At 51.1% G+C, this 17,132-nt stretch overlaps 6 protein-coding genes across 6 annotated transcripts; 2 read left to right on the forward strand and 4 right to left on the reverse strand.

Annotated features, from left to right (window-relative positions):
• Positions 1-130: 130 nt before the first annotated feature.
• PV06_01941 (uncharacterized protein) lies at positions 131-2,429 on the reverse strand. The gene is made up of 4 exons (XM_016402579.1): positions 2,103-2,429; positions 1,858-1,938; positions 902-1,754; positions 131-847 (listed from the first exon to the last, which is right to left on the reverse strand). The coding sequence occupies exons 2-4, from the start codon at positions 1,910-1,912 to the stop codon at positions 556-558; spliced, it is 1,200 nt and encodes a 399-aa protein (XP_016266476.1). The 5' UTR covers positions 1,913-1,938; positions 2,103-2,429; the 3' UTR covers positions 131-555.
• Positions 2,430-4,871: 2,442 nt separating this feature from the next.
• Positions 4,872-6,296, forward strand: PV06_01942 (uncharacterized protein; the record flags this gene model as incomplete). Its single annotated transcript, XM_016402580.1, has 1 exon — positions 4,872-6,296. Exon 1 carries the CDS (start codon positions 5,061-5,063, stop codon positions 6,294-6,296), a length of 1,236 nt encoding a protein of 411 aa, XP_016266477.1. The 5' UTR covers positions 4,872-5,060.
• On the reverse strand, positions 6,222-7,279 carry PV06_01943 (uncharacterized protein). Its single transcript, XM_016402581.1, has 4 exons — positions 7,080-7,279; positions 6,868-6,983; positions 6,729-6,782; positions 6,222-6,641 (listed from the first exon to the last, which is right to left on the reverse strand). The coding sequence occupies exons 1-4, from the start codon at positions 7,186-7,188 to the stop codon at positions 6,546-6,548; spliced, it is 375 nt and encodes a 124-aa protein (XP_016266478.1). The 5' UTR covers positions 7,189-7,279; the 3' UTR covers positions 6,222-6,545.
• A 481-nt stretch (positions 7,280-7,760) lies between these two features.
• On the reverse strand, positions 7,761-9,627 carry PV06_01944 (uncharacterized protein). The gene is made up of 6 exons (XM_016402582.1): positions 9,560-9,627; positions 9,313-9,505; positions 9,133-9,260; positions 8,656-9,085; positions 8,458-8,587; positions 7,761-8,384 (listed from the first exon to the last, which is right to left on the reverse strand). Exons 2-6 carry the CDS (start codon positions 9,485-9,487, stop codon positions 7,937-7,939), a joined length of 1,311 nt encoding a protein of 436 aa, XP_016266479.1. The 5' UTR covers positions 9,488-9,505; positions 9,560-9,627; the 3' UTR covers positions 7,761-7,936.
• Positions 9,628-10,981: 1,354 nt separating this feature from the next.
• PV06_01945 (uncharacterized protein) lies at positions 10,982-13,125 on the forward strand. Its single transcript, XM_016402583.1, has one exon. It carries the CDS (start codon positions 11,326-11,328, stop codon positions 12,490-12,492), a length of 1,167 nt encoding a protein of 388 aa, XP_016266480.1. The 5' UTR covers positions 10,982-11,325; the 3' UTR covers positions 12,493-13,125.
• A 308-nt stretch (positions 13,126-13,433) lies between these two features.
• On the reverse strand, positions 13,434-16,982 carry PV06_01946 (ribonucleoside-diphosphate reductase large chain). The gene is made up of 4 exons (XM_016402584.1): positions 16,737-16,982; positions 16,479-16,636; positions 13,912-16,423; positions 13,434-13,858 (listed from the first exon to the last, which is right to left on the reverse strand). The coding sequence occupies exons 1-4, from the start codon at positions 16,753-16,755 to the stop codon at positions 13,815-13,817; spliced, it is 2,733 nt and encodes a 910-aa protein (XP_016266481.1). The 5' UTR covers positions 16,756-16,982; the 3' UTR covers positions 13,434-13,814.
• Between the last annotated feature and the right edge of the window lie 150 nt (positions 16,983-17,132).

Below are 17,132 nucleotides of genomic sequence, written 5' to 3' on the forward strand. Positions count from 1 at the left end.
TGGGCAGCCTTGGTCGAATCGCCACAACCGGAGTTGGATGAGTCAGGTGAGTTGAATAAGAGACCAAAGGTCGAGAACTGGGCAAATACGCCATGGCACAGATACGGAGTATATGAGTCATGCTCCGTATCCGTGGGCTAACCTCATGCCTACCGAGACAAGAGAAGATGGACATGAGCTTGACGAGGTTGCGCTAGCAAGTTGGCTTTCAGCTCGGAAATCGTTTGAAATCAGCTTACGGAGTAAGTTAGAATGAAACATATTCGTTTGTCTGTTATTGCCTATCCACACGCAAGCCTTTTTGAGCGACCCTTCGCCCTCAATGACAATCTGCCCAGTAGATGTTCCCAAACACGAACCTCGAATCCTGGAACACACAAGGCGCGCAGGCGCTTCTGTGTTTGCAGGCTCCGAGTCACCATCCACTCCATTCTTGTGGTCCCGCCATGAGAGGTTTTCGCTCAAAATATACCCCGCAAGATAAGGACGGAAGGACATTACCCATTGCGTATTAAGCTAGTCTAAGTAAGAACACGAGACGCCAAAACCAATACTTCACAGGAAGAAAATGGCAGCGAACAGAGCGCTGAGACCAGTCAGGGGTGCGCTGGGTCCGAATGTGACGCCGGAGTTTTTCTTGGAGCTGCTGGTTGAAGTAGAGGAAGTACCGCCCGAGGTAGCCGAGGGGTTGGTCTCTGGATGTGCCTTGTTGGTCAAGCACGTGTTGACGCCCTTGATGACACCAGCAGAGTGAGCCTGGTTGAAGAGGTCGCAGATGGTGGTGTTGGTGGAGGTGGTCTGGACGTTGGATCCACCACGGACATCGTTGAGGGATGGCATGCTGACACTGCGGAAATGGTTAGATGACTGGCTAGAATATTGGGGACCGAAAAGTACTCACCTGCCGAAGGCACCGGCAAAGTCAAGCGCACCGACAATGGTCTTGAGCTTGGGGAAACCAGCGATGGCCTTGAGAGCGGTGTTGTTGGCAATCAAGAAACCTCCACCGATCTGAGTCAATGCTGGGAAAGACAGGTTGGACAATTCCGGGCTGTCAACGAAAGCCAAGGTGCCACCAGTCTCGGTCAAGTTGGGAGCAGAGAAGGTCTTGAAAGAGTCGGAGTAGAAGCCCATGGAACCACCAACGTTGCTCAAGGATGGCATGGAGACCTTGCTGACGTTTCGAAAGGTCAAGTTCGCAGCATCTTCAAGGTTCGGGAAGCTAATCTCGAGATCCCGGCCGTTGGCAGAGAAGGATAGCGCGGTGGTGACATTCTTGAGGTCGTTAACATTGACGTCAGTAAGGTACGGGTTGTTATTGATATCCATAGCCGATACAGCCTGCAGCTCAATTCCGTTTAGATTGTTAAGCTGTGTGTTAGAGATGTAGACCTGATTGGCTTGTTGAACACCCTGGGCGAAGTTCAAGCTCTGGAGAGCAGGCAGACCGACCCAGTTGATCTTGTTCACACCAGTGAGAGAATCGAATTGGAGAGTCGACATGATGGTGAGGCCGGTCAAACTGAAGGTACCAGTAATGGTGTTGAGCTGATCTGAGGTAATGGCAGTCAACTGAGTGGCGTTGTTACAGGTGACATCTCCCTTGATCTGTTGAACGCCGTTAATGGCAATTTGTCCAGAGGCAGTCGAGTCAATGATAACATCTCCATTGAAGGTTTTGCAGTTAGCGATCTTTTGAGCGTCTCCACTGCTGGAAATAGTGATCGAAGGTCCATCGCAGGCATCGTTTTGTGCTACATTCGATCTGTTAGCCTTTCTCTTCCCCGTGGATGGATTGGTCCCGTCTCTTTGTGCGTGTGTTTCCAAAGTAGTCCTGGGCGCCGCGTGTGTACGTACCGAGGACATTGCTCGCAACCGCGAGTGTGAGAAGGATGAACTTGGTGAAGGCCATTGTGATTGTATGGATCAGCGAAGAAGCTGTGATGAGTGTTAGTCAAGTGATTGCAAACGGTCAAAACAACTCGAGGAGAAAAGGTAGAGGAAGGTAGAGGTCGGGGAGGGTTGGTTTGGGCGTTGGTGACGCGGCCAACCGCCCCGGTGAGGCAGCAGTGAGGTATGGGTGAATCTAAGAACAAACTCACCTGAAATGCAATATTAAAGAGGATAGTAGTGGAAAGGCGTGATACAGCTGGCTTGAAGGCAAGTCGTAAGAACTTTTTTGGTGATTAGTCCGTTGGGATGAGGATGAACTCGCAACGAACAAACAAAAGCTTCAGCGAAGGAGAAGCTGGGATTGGAGTTGCTCGAATGGGTGTTAAGACAGGAAATGCCGAGGGCAGGCACGACGTTCTTCTTAAGAACTACGTGTGGCTGGCTTGATGAAGAAATAAAGGAACAAACAGCAGCAACGATGGACTGAGTGGTGAGGGTTGAAGTGTGTGCACGGGAAAGATTTGAGAAGGAAGGGGGATGGCAGGAAAATAGATTGGGACTGAGGACGGGGAGGAGGAGGATGAAGTGCATTGGCCTCGGCTGCTGATTGGGTGCAAAGGGCAAGCTGCAGCACTCCCGCCTGTCTCTGCTATCTGCCCGGACGCTGTACAGGGCGCCCACCAAACACAAAAAAGCCCACCAGTCACGCTTGTCGCAGCGCCCGTACGACCCATCAGGCCCGGCGGGAACAGCAAGGGGATCACCAGCAAGTTGCAGCTTCACTTGTTGCAGCGGTGGAGATGGATGGGCAGACTAGTAAAAAGGGATGGCTTGTATTGATACCGTATGGCCCTGAGGCTGCGCGTCCCTTCATGTCAACAACCACCAATTCTTGCACCAACTCCACCTAACAACATGCGATTCAACCTCCAAGCTTTCGCCTCAGCCACTGTACGGAGTCCAAGTTGCATGCCACCCTTCTCGCCTCCTTCTCAAGCAACTCGCATCTGAGACATGTTGACAGCTTCGATGCACTCGCCACCACGGGACAGAGGTGCATCCTCAAAAAACCTTAGTGTAGGTATTGTACAGTGTGGCATTCTACCGAGATTTTGTTATCACTGTCCGTCCACTGACTACGAGTGCTCGTCCGATATGGCTGGAGGAGGCTATTTCGCTTGCTCGATTCTTTTTTCCGCTTGGACTGTGATTGCGATTGCGACAAAGCTAAGTTACTCTGTAGATCCACCACTATCCAGGTACTGTCCTCCGTGAACAAGATAAAATAATGGAGTTGGTTTAGCGACCAAGTTTGTTTTATCAGCCGTGCTATTCCGGTGATCTAGCTACCTACAGTAGGTAGGGTAGATTTTTCAGGCATATTGTACTTGTATCTTACTTAACCGAAATAGTGCCTCAGGTTACTCTGAAATATAGTTTTACAGTATGTAGTACTCCGTAGCATTGTGCGCATTCACAGGATACAGTACAGTACATACATACCTAGGCTCTCAGTAATTTGACCACACTTGAAATCCCAAGCACGAGATCTGGAAAATAACCTGCCTCATCAGTGACACGCATTCCAACGTCAAGAGTTGGCACAGACACCTCACAAGCCAGCTAATGCTCTCCGCTTGTGCTTCAATCATGAAACTCATCTCCTCCACATCCAGCCGATCACCATCACACATCACAAAAGAAAAACAAGGATGATACTTCGGCTTCATGTCAAGAAGGGTGGATGGGGGGGAAACTTCGCTGATCTCACTCCTTTATCAATATTTCGGTAGAAAGGTGGATTGTACATATCAGTTACTCCGTACTCTTCGCACTTTACATGGTAGTTCAACTACCGATGAAATTCTAGCACTACTACTACGAGACACGGAGTAGATTTCAATTACTTGTAACGTTCACATGCATGTCAACTTCACCAGACCCGTCAATGGTCCGTCAGCCGAACGGCCGCATGGCCCTTTTGAGGCCCTTGATGCCATCCCGACCTTCTCTCCAATCGACCAGGGCTCGAATGGGCCCGGTGCAGGATTGTCCGCCACACTTGTTCCACCATCGCTTTAGTGCATTTTGCTGTTACGGTACGTTACACCGACCGACATCTCAGGTCACAACCCTCGTTCCCCCAACGAGATCAGCCAGTCTGTTTTTGGGGATGCCACTTTCGATATGCGCTCTTCAATTTCCATCCAGATCCGCCTACCAACAACACTCACAAGGCACATGGACCGAAATCAGTTCTCTTTGTTGATATCATACGGATGCGCTAGGAATCGGAACCACATGTCGACTTTTGTTTATTTATTATCATCATCATTGACTTCAAATAGTCGAGCGACGGACGGAGTAGATAATATTGCTGTAAAAAGCTCCGCCGCCTAGGAGCGCCGTACGGAGTAAATCCTGTTATCACAGAAAACTCCCTACGACACCGGTACCTCGTACTCCGTTAGATACAGTACATACTCCGTCAATCAAGCAAACCCAGAATCTCGGATAACGCACGGAGTAACGCGGCAGGGTGCGTGGCTGGAACGCACACTGCACTACTTGACACGTTGGATGAAGCACGTTCCAGGCGACTAATAACCTGCCGCATCAAATGCGTATCGTGTCTGTGTCTGCCCAAAAAATGGAGGAAACGGGCGAAGGAATTTCGGAGTAATATTCCCAGCTTTGATTGTCGAGAAAATCTAGGTAGGTTACTGCACGAGTAGGTAAGAGATCCGGACAAGAGTACGGATATGAAGTACGGAACACCGAGTGAATGAATATCTCAAAAAAAAACACGCCCCAAAACCAATGTGCGCGCGTCAGCACGTGACTGTCCAGGCATCATTGGCTTAGGTCAGCCAGGTACGAATACGCGCTTGGCCAAGGCCCCGGGCACCCTTAAGCCCAGACGACTCGGGGCATGACGACAATTGGGTAAAGAAGAAATACTTCAGCTTAATTGTATGATCAATGCATCGTGAAAGAGGTCTTTCCATCGACGTCGTCCTTGCAATCCTAAGTCCACTTCTCGTCTTTTGAGAACTCAGAAGGCGATCCCGCCTATTGATTGGTAAACATCATCCTGTTAAGCTTTGCTACCCAGCAAGACCGTGGCCTGGCCGACACAATACTACTACCTACGTTCGCAAACCTGAATGCTGAGCCGTGGTCTGTTCAAAATGACCGTTCGCAGATCTACCAGAATTGCTTCTGGCTCTTCCACTACGGCTGCTGCTGCTGATGCTGCTGCTGCGTCAGAAAAGCCTACCAAGGTTGTCACCACGTCCAGGAAACGGTCGTTGAGCACTGGGTCTCCCCAAACGCAGACGAAGACGAATAAAAAGACCAAATCGTCGCAAGACGTGCCCGCCGTCAATGGGGAGTCGGTACAGTCAGCACCAGAGTTCAAAGTCCCAGTGACACCGGTGAAGAACGCCAGGAGGGTTCCGGCCAAAGCCAAGCAACCCCCCTTGACGCCCACCCCGAGTTTGATCAGTGTGATCAGGGCGCCCTACAGTTCAGGAGATATTGACGATGCCACGCCGCCGCCAGAACGGCCCGTCGAGCCACACGTGACCAACGCGGCGTTGGTGACGCCAGGGGGTACGCAGCAGGTCGCGTACTCGAGCGACTTGCCCCCGGACTCGACACCGTCCAGGACCGGGGGGCTCCCTCGGCCGACGGCGACGACGAACACGCTCCTCGACCAAGCTTGCGCCCACCTGGTCAGCGTCGAGCCCCGGTTGGGACCCGTCATAGAGAAGCACCCGTGCCACGTCTTCTCGGCCCGGGGTCTGGCGGAACAGATCGACCCCTTTCGGTCGCTGGCGAGCGGGATCATGGGCCAGCAGGTGTCGGGGGCGGCGGCCAAGTCCATCAAGAACAAATTCATCGCGCTGTTCAACGAGGAGGGCACCGAACACCCCCCCAAGTTCCCCACGCCGGCACAGGTCGCCGCGACGGACCTGGCACGGTTGCGGCTCGCCGGTCTGTCCCAGCGGAAGGCCGAGTACATCCAGGGGTTGGCGGAGAAGTTCACGACGCGGGAACTGACGACCGACATGCTCATGAAGGCCACGGACGAAGAGGTCATGGAGCGGCTCATCGCGGTCAGGGGCCTGGGCAGGTGGTCCGTCGAGATGTTTGCGTGCTTCGGCCTCAAGAGGCTGGACATCCTCTCGACGGGCGACCTCGGCGTGCAGCGGGGCATGGCCGCCTTCTACGGCAAGGACGTCAAGAAGCTCAAGGCCAAAGGCGGGGGCAAGTGGAAGTACATGTCGGAGCAGGACATGTTGGACAAGTCTGCTCCCTTCGCCCCCTATCGCAGTCTCTTCATGTGGTACATGTGGCGCGTCGAGGACGTGGACGTCGAGGTTATGAGTACCATGTAGATTAACAACTCGTAAAGAGGCGCCCGGAACCGTCCTTTTCATACCTAGCTAAGGGAAAAAAGACACCAGGCACTTTGTATGTACATGTACAAAAAAGTTACTTCGGATTTGCCCACCGCCTGGACTTCAAGACCAATCTTTTGGCACCAAAACTTTGAGAGCACCCTTTCGGTGTCTGTGATACCGATCTGTCAAAGCACAAGCGACCGCATCAAGTTCAATGGCACTTGTTTGGTGTCTCATATTTCTTCAGTTTTTCCGCTCGACTTTCATGGATTCCAGATCCGCACGCTCCTTCAACTCGGCTTCGATTTCTTCGATGATGGGACTCAAATAAGGTCGGTCCTAGAAAACCATAATGTTAGCAAATTGTGGCGTCACCACAAGCTGTATCTTGGGCCAAGGGGGCAGGATTCCGGTGGTCTGTCTCACTTCTTCTGGCTTTGTCTGTTCGGCGGCAGGTAGTAGTTGATGGGCCAAAGAGCACTGCGGGGACACCGTTAGTTCTGTTCTTGATTCCACCTGGTATCATCGAGGGTAGGGAGATGTAAAATTCGTGGGTTTGACGCACTTGGAAAGCTCTTCGAAGTCGGAAAACTCGGTCATATGCTTCCTTGGGCGGCAGTCTCTTGAGGGCGAGCTGCACAGTGTCGTTCTCTTCAGGGATCAAGTCGTCGGCGCGAAGACCTGTAGGTTATATATCGTCAACAATCTTTCATCCCCTCCTTCCAGACAGCTCCTCCTTGTCTGTCACGGAGCAAAATCGTCCAAATGGTGTCGTACCTAATCTTCTGTATCCGGCTGCGTCGGCGTACCAGTTGGCCAGCGGCATCATCCATCTCTTCAACCATGGCCTCTTCAGGATGTATGGGGCTAACGAAGGAGCAGACATGGCGAACGTGAAATAGCTCCGGGGGTTTCGAGGTTTTGTTGCTGGGACTTGGAAGCTGCGGAAGCAATGAAAGCGCAACGCCTTTGGGGAGCTTGTCGCTTCGATGAATGGGCCAAGTCGAAGAAACATTACTGGTTCTTGGCGCTAAAGTTGTTAAATGGATGACGATGATTGGTTTGGCTCTTAACACGTGATCTCATTTTCGCTTCATGTCTATTTGAAGCACGGGGGAGCTCGACGGACGTATTACGATGCGTCGCTCACCCCTCGACACATGAAGACAACTACAAGCATACACAAAGCTCGACGTTGACCTCATATCGATGTGGCCTGGATCAACAAGGGGAAAACAGAATAACAAAAATCGTCACGCAAAATCTCAAATAATGAAGGACCTTTGGAGCCGATATATATATATTCAATGTTCATTCGTTGACCGCTCTCGCAAATTTAGTCAAATAAATATATTCAGCCTCATACTGCTAACGTATACCGTACACGCTTCTGTACAGCACAATGAAGGCATTCCAAACAACGTTGGCTTATGATTGGCAGTTTTGAACGAGGAATCGCGCAAAACTCTTAACTTCATTCATGTCTTCTTGTTCCCAAGCCACTCACACCTCTTTGATCCCTGCGTATACTTCGACTGCAAACGGTACAGTCCTTCCAACATCGATACAAACACTCCGGTGTTCCTTAATCGGCACCTACTCAGCTATGGACAACCTGCTTGTACAAAAGTGCTCTACGCGCTTTCCAAGTGCTCACCTGGATCCATCTTCTCGGCAGGACTCCTCTCTACTACTTCTCTACCTTCTGCTCGTGGCGAAGCCATTTGCCTACTCTTGACCCTCTCCACCGCGATGTCATTCAGACTCACACCGTCCTTACGCAGACGCTCCAACTCATGCGCCTCTTTTGCATAAGCCGCACGCTCTTTCTCGCTCATTTCAGGTCCTAGGAGTAGGAAGATAATCTGGTATGCCCAGACCGCGCCCATGAAGATTCCTATAACCTTACCGTAGTCGAAACGTTCAACCCCATTATGTGGAGGGAGAGGATACCGCTCGCCTATGACTGCTTGAATGGTTGCAGAGGCGGAACTCGCAAGGTTCCCGAGCTGGTAGGTGAGCCCAACAGCGGTAGTTCGTAGTGCTTCCGGCGAGACTTCCATCAAGTGGATGGGAATGGCACTATGCACTCAAGATGAGTTAACTGGACACCAATGGAGAGCATACAACGAAGACAAATGAAAACAAAACTTACCCCCAAACGCCACCGACAAAGAATTGCAATGCAAATGCTGAGCCGACCAGGCCCATATTGCATGGAAGGATATACGCCGGCACTAGAGCACCTCCGCACACACAAGCAATAAGCATGGTGAGACGACGACCTGCAGTGATGATTAGTCAGTGCCTCTCACATGGGCGGTGAGGCAGAAAAGAGAAGGAAAAGCCTTACCCAGAAAGGTACTGATGTACCCAAGTGTTGTCCCCCCTATGAGGGCACCGATTTGGCCAACAACGCTTACAACTGTCACATCCGTTGGGCCCATGAGAACTTGGTTCTTCAGGAAGGTTGGGAGCAGATCTTGACTGCCGTGGCTGCAACTGTTGAATCCAGTCATCAGAATGACCAAGTAGACGAAAAGCACCCAGTTTTGCTTGATGGCGACCCAAGACTCTCGAGTCCAGGCCTTGAAGCCGGCAGCTTTGACGTGGTGCTCGCCACCCTGCTCTTTTTCGGCAAGGAGTTGGGCTTCACGCTCGGCACGCATCACTTGGAAGTTGTTGGTTTCTGGGAGACACCAGCGAAAGGCTATGATCAGGACAGGCGGACCAGCGCCAAACCAGAACAGTGAGCGCCAGCCGTGGGATGTAGTTGGAACAAGCTACGGGTGGTCAGTGTGATAAACGTAACCTGGGAGGCAATGCTCACAGCTCGATAGAAGATCGAAGCGAGCAGGTAGCCGGTCGCATAGCCTTGCTGAAAAAGGCCAGAGAGTAGGCCACGAGCATCATATGGTAGGTCCTCTAGAGCTGTGGCGGCTGCTGGACCAAAGAGACCTGAATCTACTCAGCATGATGTAAAGGAAATCTGGCAACGAGTGTTCCTTACCACCCATGGCGATACCGTAAAGCGAACGAACACCGAGAAACTGCGGCAATGTGTTACAGAAGCCCGATGCGAGTTCCAGGACGATGAAGAGGGCCAGGTTGATGATCATGGGCCACTTCCGTCCGTAACGATCGGACAGAGTACCAAAGACTAGAGCACCAACAGAACGTAGCATCAATGTGACCGTGAGACCCTGGCACATATTAGCCTGTCTATGTTCATGGTATGACAATATCGGCGCACGCACCCATGAGACGTCAGAGTTCTCGACGCCAAAGTCTTTAGCAATTTCAGTTATAGTAAGAGACACGGTGAAGAAGTCGAATGCATCCCACGTCCAACCAAGGAAAACCGGCAGTGAACATCAGCCATTGATGCTTATCAAGTTCTTTGAGAATATGGTAGGGGTTTCCAAGTTTTGTTCTTGGTGGTTTGAGGCTGGTGATGCGGGTGAGGAAATATTTCTTGATCTGACTGGGAGAGTAGAACCATCCTGCTGCCATGCGATTATGCATCTTGGGCAGTGGAAAAGGGTGCAATGGTGCTTGATGCGCTCAGAAGGTGAAGTGACAATCTACTGAATATCTGAAGATGAGTTGAACACCAATGTGCTCGAGCCTCGGGCCAGCCGCTCGGTAGATATCTTTAAAGACGATTGAAAAGCCATGCATGTTGAACGGCTACCTACCTTCCTATATGATATCAAGCGTGCTAGGGCCAAGACGGGCATCATGATGAAGAGAGTGTGAAAAGCCTATGCTGATGGTCGCTTGTGGAGGTAACATCGGCTCTCTTGCTGATCGCGACTCCGGCAAAGCACCTCGTCAAAAGGACTTGCCTCGAAGTCGGTAAGTCTCACACGAGATGTGCAGGGTTTCGAGGAACGTTCCTCATGCATGGCGCCGTCGGTTGCACTGAGGAGTTGAGGAGTCTAGTGAGGTGTTATCAATATGGAAATTGCGCCAACCAGCTTGGACATTGGAACGTGTTAACACGCCACTGAACATGGCCAAGATTGAGCCAAGGAGGATCAACCCTCCAAGCGCAGATGCCATCAGAGGCGGCATTGCTTGCATTGGCTTGCTGTTGCATGGTTGATTGAGCTCGAATGGAGAAACAACCAGGTTGCCGGACTGGGAACCCCGGCGTCCCCCGCACATTGACGGGGAACCATCGCATTGTAGCACATCATAGCGGACATATACGGGGCATGTCCCGTGTGAGGAGAGCTATGCGTGAAACCGAGCTGAAAAGCAGGAACGTCCTGGGCATAGTACAGGGCTCAGAGCTTCGATTGGATACCTGACACAGTGTGTTCAGAAGCAAGACAACTTTCACCAGAGATGGCTTCGTAGGTGGGTGTCGAAGCAAATTGAGGGAGGCGGCCTAGCGACTAGACCGGCCATATGAATTGTCAAGACTCGCACATACAAGACTGTCCAGGTCCTGTGCTGGCTATGACTTCCTTGATCTTTCAGAAGATAGGAGAACAACATGTCTCAACGTACGAGCACAATTTGCCGATAATGCCAGGCACGTGACCCGATCACAGGGCGGGATCTATGCACGTGACAGAGATGAGGTAATCTCCGCTCGCTCACCGCAAGCTCAATCTTTCTTGCTCGGCGAGTTGAAGGCCGTAGATACTGTACAGTGTTTGCCCACTTTCATCATCCCTCTTGCTCGAGCAGAACGTTTGCAGTTCCACCTCCAACCCAGCATTTATCGTCAAGATCTGATCTTGTCCTTCTCCTCAACGTCACTGATTCGTGCCTTGTACCAGTCATTCATGGCCTTTGTCAACCGCTGACAGGAGCAGTTGGCTCCGGCCAGACCCCGCAGTACAATTCAGTTCCACGACACCGAGTAGACGGTGCAACGGAGCAGAACTTGCTGCCCCCCCCGAATCGTCCTCAAGCATTCCTCCACCAAACCTCAGAATCGTACCCTCTCCGCCATGAGCACGTCACATGCGCTCTTCTGTCCTTGACCTCGAGATCCGACAGTCAAAGGATGTCCTTTGGACGAGATCCTGACCAAACTCCAGGTATCCTGTCCCCCAATCAATATGCTATCTCGACCGAAGAGCCATCCACCTCAACAAACCACAATACAATGCCTACGAGTCCACCGAGTAACACTCTCGTCGCCAAGTTACAGATACACTCGACATCGATTCCGAAGGCGTGGATAAGCCCCATATGCGGCGCAGGTGCTGGCTTTGCATCCGGCATCGTCACTTGCCCGCTCGATGTGATAAAGACGAAACTACAAGCCCAAGGTGGTTTCCAATCAAGATACAAACAGACCAAACAGCCCCACCAACTGTATAGAGGTATTGTCGGTACCGCTCGCGTGATATGGCGGGAAGAGGGTGTCCGGGGCATGTACCGGGGGCTGGGTCCCATGCTATTGGGCTACCTCCCGACGTGGGCCGTTTACTTGACTGTATACGAGAACACCAGGGAATTCTGGTATGATCAATGTGGAAGCTGGTGGGTAGCCCGCTGCTATTCCTCGTTGACAGCGGGCGCCTGCTCGACCATATTGACAAATCCCATATGGGTGATCAAAACACGATTCATGACACAGAGCGCCAAAGCTGCAAGTGATGGCATGCGTGCGCCCTACTATTATACTTCGACTTTCGATGCCGCCAGGAAAATGTATCGACATGAGGGGATGCGGTCATTCTACTCGGGCTTGACACCCGCCCTGCTCGGCTTGACCCATGTCGCTGTACAGTTCCCCCTGTACGAGTACTTCAAGATGAAATTCACCGGCTATGGCATTGGTGAACATCCACCTCAGGACAGCGGTGCAAACTGGGTTGGTATCTCAGCTGCCACCTTTTTGAGCAAAATCTGTGCTAGCACAGCGACATATCCCCATGAAGTGCTTCGCACCCGTCTTCAGACCCAACAACGGAAATCCGGCTTCACTACTTCCGACGGCTTAGCAGTGAAAGCACGCTACACCGGTATTTTGCACATGTGCAGAGTAATTCTCAAAGAAGAAGGATGGCGAGCCTTTTATGCTGGCATTGGGACAAACTTGATACGAGCCGTTCCTGCCGCCATGACCACCATGCTCACATACGAATGGCTACAGAGCGTCATCCACCGTTCCCAAGACAAGGGCGAGCAATTGAAGAGAGAATACCGCGAACAGGGAGTATGAAACAGAATATACCCCTTGACCTACCTCCGACTTGATCATTTGCAGGGTGTTGGAGGAGTTTTGAGCTCTACGTCCACACCTTATGGCTGCCAGACGCGCACAAGCATTCACGACAGTTTGCACATTCAGCATCACTGTCACTCTAGCCCAGAAAATGGGTGCCACTTTTATCTCATCGACCACCATGAACGATCACACTCATCAACCCCATCCACACCCTACCCTACCACCCGACTTGAGCTCCTACGACGAGCCCCCTTTTGAAAGTTTACGTGCGCCGAGACCCTGCGACACCACCACGGATCGAATCATCCGGCCTCCCCGTCCAGGACCGAGCCTCCGACGAGACGAGGAATCTCGGTCTGGTAACTTGACACACTGGTTACGCTTCCTGAAATGGCGAGAGGTGGCAGATCAGATTAGAAAGAGAGAAACAGAAAGTGAAGCGAAGGGAACAGAGAAGAAGAAAGAGACCACTAGGTACCTATTCGTACTTGCCTTACCAGACGAGTTTACACAGAAGACTCGGAGAGCAGAGGACTGCGAGCGTGGGGTTTCATGTAAACATGTACCAGTACCTATCCTATGGTGAGATCAATACGTTTTATCCATCGCCGTCACCGTCGAGCCTGCCGCGTTTGTAAAGGTCAGGTCAGACACCTCGTGTGCTTCCTTTTTCTTCTTCTTTTGTTTTTTTTGGTTTTTCGTGTAACCCGTACGGGTACCTGATCTAAGCAGGGCTGGCCATGACCTCCCTCTATTTTTGCTTGTTCGTCTCCTGCTCGAGAGTCGCGTTGACATCTCAACTGTAAAAAGACACGTGTACTCCGTACCCGAACGGGTCCTCACCCGTAGTGATCTGACTCGAACCTACCTACTCCCTACGGTCGACCTAGACGATACGGCGTGTGCCAAATTTTACAAAATCGTTACGGGGTGGATTGGAGGCTCGTAGGCACACGGGGTACCTCTCGCCCTCAAGAAATTTGCTAAACTGAATTCTCTTTCATACACATTGGGGCCCGAATGGTACAATCTCCATCAAGACGTGCAAGGCGTGTCTATCGTGTAACCGACAGGCCATGAAATCTCAAAGCAAAAACAATGAAAAAGGTCTCATTACTACATTCCATCCAATCCAGTGTTGATTCCATTCCATACATCCCATCATGCCGTGCCTCGAAACTCCGTCTGTACATTTAAAACCATGAAAAGCATCCAACAAAAGTGTATCGATTGCTCATTGGAAACGTGCCCTCTATGCACTTGATAATGCCGGCGCACCAACAATATTGATCACAATACAAAAGTCAAGACATCGTCTAACCACTGCACATGATGCATGCCTCCTTATTCTCAATGGAACCTGTGATATATGTTAGTCTTGACCAACCCAAACAATGCATGATGAGAACTTACACTGTAGAACTTTTTGTGCATAGATATCCCCCTCACGTTCTTCCGAGTCACTCTCCTTGTCCTCATCTTGAAGAGCCTTGGTGGCTTCTCTGTCTTCCAGACTCTCCTCGGTAATGGGTTTGTCGATGGGGTCGGTGGGCAAGACCTTGGGGCTAGGCTCACCACTGCTAGCACCGTCACTGAGACGGCTACGAGCTAGCTTGTTGACGAGCTGCTTCTCTTCCGTTGGGGGTGGTGTCGATGTAGGGGTCGGGATACCATTCAACGATGTAGCTCCACCGTTAAAGTTCGAGTTGGAGTTCTTGGATGCATACATGGGTCGCACGCTGGAAGTTGTGTAGCTCTGTCCATAACCGAGCGAGGTCCGCTTCTTAGGAGCGCTTCGTTCCCGGGCAACATTGGTATCTGCAACCTTGAGCTGCTCTTGGTCCACAGTGAATTGAATGGGTTGAGTGGCAGCCATGGTTCGGAGATAGTACATGCCAGTCTTCAAACCCATCTTCCAGCCAGCAAAGTGCATAGATGTGATCTTGCCCATGGTCGGCTCCTTGAGATGGATGTTGAGAGATTGAGACTGATCGATGAAGGCACCACGGTCGGCAGCCATCTGCAAAACATTACGCTGGCTGATTTCCCAGACAGTCTTGTACAGAGCCTTCATATCATCAGGGATGTTGGGAATGTTCTGAATTGAGCCACCATCGGCAATGATACGGTTCTTCATATTGTCAGACCAGAGGCCAAGGTCGACCAAGTCCTTCAACAGCCATGGGTTGACGACTTGGAATTCACCAGCCAATACACGTCGAGAATAGATGTTGGATGTGTATGGCTCAAAGCATTCGTTGTTACCCAAGATCTGGGAAGTCGATGCAGTAGGCATAGGAGCGACAAGAAGGGAGTTGCGGATACCGTGCTTAGCAATTTCTGCTTTCAGGCCATCCCAGTCCCAGAGGTCAGAAGGAGTGACATTCCACATGTCATATTGAAGGATGCCCTGTGAGACTGGGCTGCCCTCATAGGTTTCATAAGTGCCTTGTTCCTTGGCGAGCTCGCAAGATGCTGTCAATGCGGCGTGGTAGATGGTCTCAAAGATCTGGATGTTGAGCTGTCTGGCTTCTGGAGAGTCGAAAGGCAGACGTAGTGCCAGGAAAGCATCGGCAAGACCTTGGACACCAAGACCGACAGGTCGATGTCTCATGTTGCTGTTCTTGGCCTCAACTACGGGGTAGTAGTTGACATCGATGATCTTGTTCAGGTTTCGAGTGACAACTTGGGTAACCTCATGGAGGCGGCCAAAGTCATATTCGCCACTCGCCTGGTCGACAAAGGTCGGCAGTGCCAGGGAGGCAAGATTGCAGACAGCCACCTCATCAGGCGAAGTGTACTCGACAATCTCCGTACACAAGTTTGAGCTTCGAATAGTGCCCAAGTTCTTCTGGTTGCTCTTCTCGTTGCATGCATCCTTGTACAAGATGTAGGGTGTGCCAGTCTCAGTCTGAGCCTCAAGGATAGCATACCACAGCTTCTGGGCTTTGATGGTTTGACGACCACGTCCTTCCCGCTCGTATTTCTCATAGAGAGCCTCGAATTTTTCACCATATACATCAGCAAGACCAGGCGCCTCGTGAGGGCAGAAGAGAGTCCAGTCCTGGTTCTTCTCAACACGCTTCATGAAAAGATCAGGAGTCCACAGCGCGTAGAAAAGGTCACGAGCACGGACTTCTTCTTTGCCGTGGTTCTTTCTCAAGTTCAAAAAGTCAAAGACATCTGCATGCCATGGCTCGAGGTAGATGGCGAAGGCACCTGGACGCTTGTTGCCACCCTGGTCGACATAACGGGCAGTGTTGTTGAAGACTCTGAGCATTGGGATGAGACCATTGGAGGTCCCATTGGTGCCGGCAATGTATGAGCCAGTAGCACGAATGCAGTGAGCATTGAGACCAATACCGCCAGCGGTCTTGGAGATCATAGCACAGGTCTTGAGTGTGTCATAGATACCTTCAATGCTGTCCTCCTTCATGTCAATTAAGAAGCATGAAGACAATTGAGGCTGAGGCGTTCCAGCATTGAACAGCGTAGGAGAGGCGTGAGTAAAGCACTTCTGAGACATGAGGTTGTAAGTCTCGATGGCCTTCTCAACGTCATCGCCATGAATACCGACAGACACACGCATCAGCATGTGTTGTGGTCGTTCAGCAACTTGCTTGCCGATCTTGAGCAAATATGATCGTTCCAACGTCTTGAAGCCAAAGTATTGGTAGTTGAAGTCTCGGTCATATACAATGGCCGAGTTGAGCTCATCGGCGTGCTTCATGACACACTCGTATGTTTCTTTCGATATCATAGGAGACGGCTTTTGATTCTTGGGGTTGACATAGTGGTAGAGATCTGACACCACGGATGAGAACTGTTTCTTGGTCTGTTTGTGGAGGTTGGAGACAGCAATCCGCGCTGCTAGGATGGCATAGTCGGGATGTGTGACTGTCATGTACGCTGCGGTCTCTGCGGCCTGGATTCGAAATCAGCAAGGGCAACGGCGGGCTCAACGGCAGGGAGAAACTCACCAGATTGTCCAGCTCAATGGTGGTGACACCTTGGTAGACACCAGAAATCACTTTCTGGGTGATAGCTGCTGCATCAACGTGTTCAGGATCAAGACCATAGCACAGTCTCGAGACACGTGCTGTGATCTTGTCGAACTGAACGCGTTCTTTGCGTCCATCTGGAAAACTCTGTCAGCGAGATGGTCTCACGTCGAGGAGACTCTCGAGGCCACGTCTTGCGAGGCCACGAGGATCGTTCAAGGACTGAGAAGATCTTACCTCGTTTGAAGACGAACATGATTGTAATTTAGGGCGGTATCTTGCAATGCAGTTCAGTCAAGGGAGAAAGGTGGTGATGAAGGAAGAGCAAGGAGGAACAACACGGTCGAGGACGGCCTTTCCTCTTTATGTGTCTATCTGTGCTCTTGCTAACGACTTGTCGCTGTAGAAACGCAGGCAGCAGGAAGCGAAAGTGGTGTAGATGAGAAGAAACAAAGCATAGAGAACGGTTTGCAAAACAGTTATATGCAGGAACGCGCCTCTCGAGACCCATTTAGTAGCGCGTTCTCGCGTTTTTAATGAGCAAAGACTTGGCCCCTCAATGTCACCAATATCGCCACTGCGTCATTCCCCAGCTTTTTAATCATACCATCGTGTCTGACAGAATCCTCCTCC

Source organism: Exophiala oligosperma, assembly GCF_000835515.1.
Source record: "Exophiala oligosperma strain CBS 72588 unplaced genomic scaffold supercont1.2, whole genome shotgun sequence".
Classification (NCBI taxonomy): domain Eukaryota; kingdom Fungi; phylum Ascomycota; class Eurotiomycetes; order Chaetothyriales; family Herpotrichiellaceae; genus Exophiala; species Exophiala oligosperma.

Coding starts and splice junctions, on each gene's coding strand:
- PV06_01941 (XM_016402579.1), bottom strand. CDS start 1,912: ATGGCCTTCACCAAGTTCATCCTTCTCACACTCGCGGTTGCGAGCAAT. Junction 1,755..1,857: donor GGTTGCGAGCAATGTCCTCG/GTACGTACACAC, acceptor GATCGAATGTAG/CACAAAACGATGCCTGCGAT. Junction 848..901: donor TTTGCCGGTGCCTTCGGCAG/GTGAGTACTTTT, acceptor CCATTTCCGCAG/TGTCAGCATGCCATCCCTCA.
- PV06_01943 (XM_016402581.1), bottom strand. CDS start 7,188: ATGTCTGCTCCTTCGTTAGCCCCATACATCCTGAAGAGGCCATGGTTG. Junction 6,984..7,079: donor AGCCGGATACAGAAGATTAG/GTACGACACCAT, acceptor TATAACCTACAG/GTCTTCGCGCCGACGACTTG. Junction 6,783..6,867: donor GACTTCGAAGAGCTTTCCAA/GTGCGTCAAACC, acceptor GTGTCCCCGCAG/TGCTCTTTGGCCCATCAACT.
- PV06_01944 (XM_016402582.1), bottom strand. CDS start 9,487: ATGCTACGTTCTGTTGGTGCTCTAGTCTTTGGTACTCTGTCCGATCGT. Junction 9,261..9,312: donor TTACGGTATCGCCATGGGTG/GTAAGGAACACT, acceptor GAGTAGATTCAG/GTCTCTTTGGTCCAGCAGCC. Junction 8,588..8,655: donor GTACATCAGTACCTTTCTGG/GTAAGGCTTTTC, acceptor TCATCACTGCAG/GTCGTCGTCTCACCATGCTT.
- PV06_01945 (XM_016402583.1), top strand. CDS start 11,326: ATGTCCTTTGGACGAGATCCTGACCAAACTCCAGGTATCCTGTCCCCC.
- PV06_01946 (XM_016402584.1), bottom strand. Junction 16,424..16,478: donor CCATTGAGCTGGACAATCTG/GTGAGTTTCTCC, acceptor TTTCGAATCCAG/GCCGCAGAGACCGCAGCGTA. Junction 13,859..13,911: donor TGCACAAAAAGTTCTACAGT/GTAAGTTCTCAT, acceptor CATATATCACAG/GTTCCATTGAGAATAAGGAG.